Source organism: Vigna unguiculata, chromosome 4 (assembly GCF_037176805.1).
Source record: "Vigna unguiculata cultivar grain cowpea cultivar isolate G323 ecotype 2 chromosome 4, ASM3717680v1, whole genome shotgun sequence".
NCBI classification, from domain to species: domain Eukaryota; kingdom Viridiplantae; phylum Streptophyta; class Magnoliopsida; order Fabales; family Fabaceae; genus Vigna; species Vigna unguiculata.
In genome coordinates, this window is record NC_140795.1 from 16,106,803 (window position 1) to 16,109,769 (window position 2,967).

The 2,967-nt window shown below is 37.0% G+C and overlaps 1 protein-coding gene across 1 annotated transcript; it reads right to left on the reverse strand.

The window, feature by feature from the left end:
- Window positions 1-988: 988 nt before the first annotated feature.
- Window positions 989-1,811, reverse strand: LOC114181121 (uncharacterized). Its single transcript, XM_028067476.2, has one exon. It carries the CDS (start codon window positions 1,690-1,692, stop codon window positions 1,327-1,329), a length of 366 nt encoding a protein of 121 aa, XP_027923277.1. The 5' UTR covers window positions 1,693-1,811; the 3' UTR covers window positions 989-1,326.
- Between the last annotated feature and the right edge of the window lie 1,156 nt (window positions 1,812-2,967).

The window sequence follows — 2,967 nt, forward strand, 5'->3', positions numbered from 1 at the left end:
GGTTATATGTTCTGGAAACATCTAGATGCAAAGTCAAACCAAAGGTGAAAACTTGAGAACTTCCTGTGCTGAAAGTTAACTACAGAACTATACAACAGAAGACAGACTTAACTTAAAAATCCAACACTCTAAAATAGAAGAAAGAATTAACACATTATTTTCCATACTTGTTAGCTTGAGAACTTCCCTTGGCTGAAAGTTAAATACAAAACACTAAAATAGAAGACAGATTTAATATAACTTAAGAAACCAACATGCTTCTATCTCAATTAGCACCAATCCAAATCTTCATGATCTGACCCAACGCTGATGTCAGAGATTCAATCCTCTACCAGAACGCCTTTTCCCCATCTAACCCAAGTGCTTGTGATTCCTACAATTCTACAGAGGAGGCGTCATTCCATGAACTAGATACCCATCTTCCTTTACAACTGTTTTGTATCATATGATGATGATACATGATCATATGCACAAATCTAGCAATAAGTCCTACTGTTTTCCTACGCAAAGTGGAACTTATCTAAATCTATAGAACAAAAAGAAAAAGAAAGAAAAATTCTCATTGATCCAAGTTTCTCAACTTCCTTGTCACAAATGAAAATTGAGACTTCAATGTCATCATAAAGCACAAACAATAGGTTCCTGTAATGTGTTAGAAGCACATACAAGTCAAAAGTTGTTACCCATATGCGCAAGACTTCTTTAGATAAACTTTCCACAAATTGTTCTAAGAGAAAAAGAAAATGAAACAAGTTTTTCTATAAACTAAAATCAGCTTATGCATGACTAACGAGTAAAGAACATTAACTTTAAGAGAAGATAACATGAGAAAGTTTCTAAACACCAATTATGTATACACAAACTTTAGCTTATGAAATATTTCACTTTTGGTCTTCTTTTTAAGAAGTGCTCATGGTAAGGAAACAACATCCATGTCTTTGCAGAGTCCAAACAGAAACATTCTCCCAAGAGCACTAAACCAAGGAGGTACAAAAATCGACAAACATATCATAAAAACCGATTTGTTCTTAGATTGTCATCGCATACATTATTTATTCTAAGCTAGCAAGGGAATTACCAAATAAAGTGCAATAGCAACATTTAAACTAAGCAAAAATCATAAAAGAGAAATCCAAAACAATTGGACTCCAACTAATTGTCACAGAACATTAAACATCTCTTCTCACCCTTCAACTCTCCTCTCACTAGAAACTAATAAGATACCGTCATTCTTTCATTAAAAGAAAATAAAGAAAAATGCATTGATCAAGTTCAAAGTTGCCTTGTTTTTTCTGTTGGGCATCAAAAGCACTGAACCCTCACCTTCTAACTCTGTCTCCTCATGCGCTTCCTCAGCTTCTGGTACTTGTGCTTGTTCATTTTCCGCTTCCGCTTCTTCTTCACGCTGTCCGCCCACATGGTTCCAGAATCTTCTTCCACCCCATCATCCAGGGAACGAACCCCACTATCAAAAACGGGTTTTGGGAAAAACCCAAAAGGAAAACTGGGAAAGATCACCGTGGGAGCATCGAATTGCTGCGTAGCCGGGCTTGTGGGAGAAGGTTGAGGGTGACAGTGTGAAGGAACAGTGAGAATAGGGTTTTGGAGCTGAGAAGAAGGGTTAACGGCAGAAATGAATTTAAAGGGTAGTAATGGTGGTTTTCGCAGCAGTCTCTGCAGCGCTGAAGCCATGGAAACGAAAGGAGTTTGCGCAGTGAGAGAGATCTGTCACCGAACAACGTTTTGGCTATAATTTTCGAGGTTGAGCCCTATGCCCTTTTTCATTCAGCTGATTATTGTTGTCCCTTTTGCTGAAAATATTTTTAATTCCGATAAGTTTATTTTAGGCTTAGTCGTCTAATCTGTTTGACGTGTTATTTTGATTCTCTTATTAGTTTTTTATTCAATTAATTTCTAATTTTTTAAATAAACAAAATAAAAAATAAAAAGTAAAATTGAAAATTTATGAATTAACATGAAATAAAATTATACTATTGATACGTAATAATTTATGTATTTTTAAAAAATTTTAAAATTAATAAAATATTAAAAAATTTCACAAAATAACAGTAATATATACAGTTACGATGTTAGCGTATTGAAAAGATTAAATCGAATCTTTTTAACATATATTCATAACATTAATAAATATTTTATATATAATTTTTTGTTATTTATTTTTTAGTTATATATATTTTTGGTTTTCTATCTTTCAGAAAAAATTAGGATAAGCTCATCTTCAAAATTTTAATTTAATTTAGCTCTTTAACTTTATAAATGCATAGATTTTAGGAATTGGTGTTTGTTGGGTGGTGGTGAAGATGTGAGGGGTGGGGTTGTATTCGCTTTCCTCTTCTGTGGGCTGGAAGGCTGGGGACCTTGCAGCTTCAGAGGTTTCCTTGGCCTTTCCCTTTAGGGTGGGATCAGCTTCGATCTTTCGCCTAAGGCAAGAATGGCGGCCAGCTCAGGGGTGATGCCAGCAGTTCCTGAGGGACCAGCATCCGCTTGCTTGTTCACTCCTGCTTTGCTATGGGTGGAAACCATCTTCGGAGAAAAATGGGTACTAAAGGTGTTCGTCTCGTGCCCCACGGTGAGCGCCAATTGTTCTTGCAGAGAACAAACAAGATAAGTTAGGCACAAGCGTCACCTTACCCATGTAGTCCGCTATCTCCTCAGTTGGCCTCTTCCCGGTTGACACATGTCGGTTTGGACCCAGGAGGGGTTACCTACAGAAAGACTCCGAAGCTCGAGTGAGTCAAAACTCTCAAAAAGGTCAAATCTGTGATTAATGAATGCGTACCTTTAATTACTGGGGCTCACACGTATTTATAGAGCATTAATTATGTCTGATTATCCTATGGGCCGGGCCTTGGCTTGGGCTCTAGCTTGGGCTGTGAGTGGGTATGGGCCTTAACCCAAGCCCTTAAGACCTATTGAACACGGGGGCTTCCATTTTACTAAGTCTTT

Coding starts and splice junctions, on each gene's coding strand:
- LOC114181121 (XM_028067476.2), bottom strand. CDS start 1,692: ATGGCTTCAGCGCTGCAGAGACTGCTGCGAAAACCACCATTACTACCC.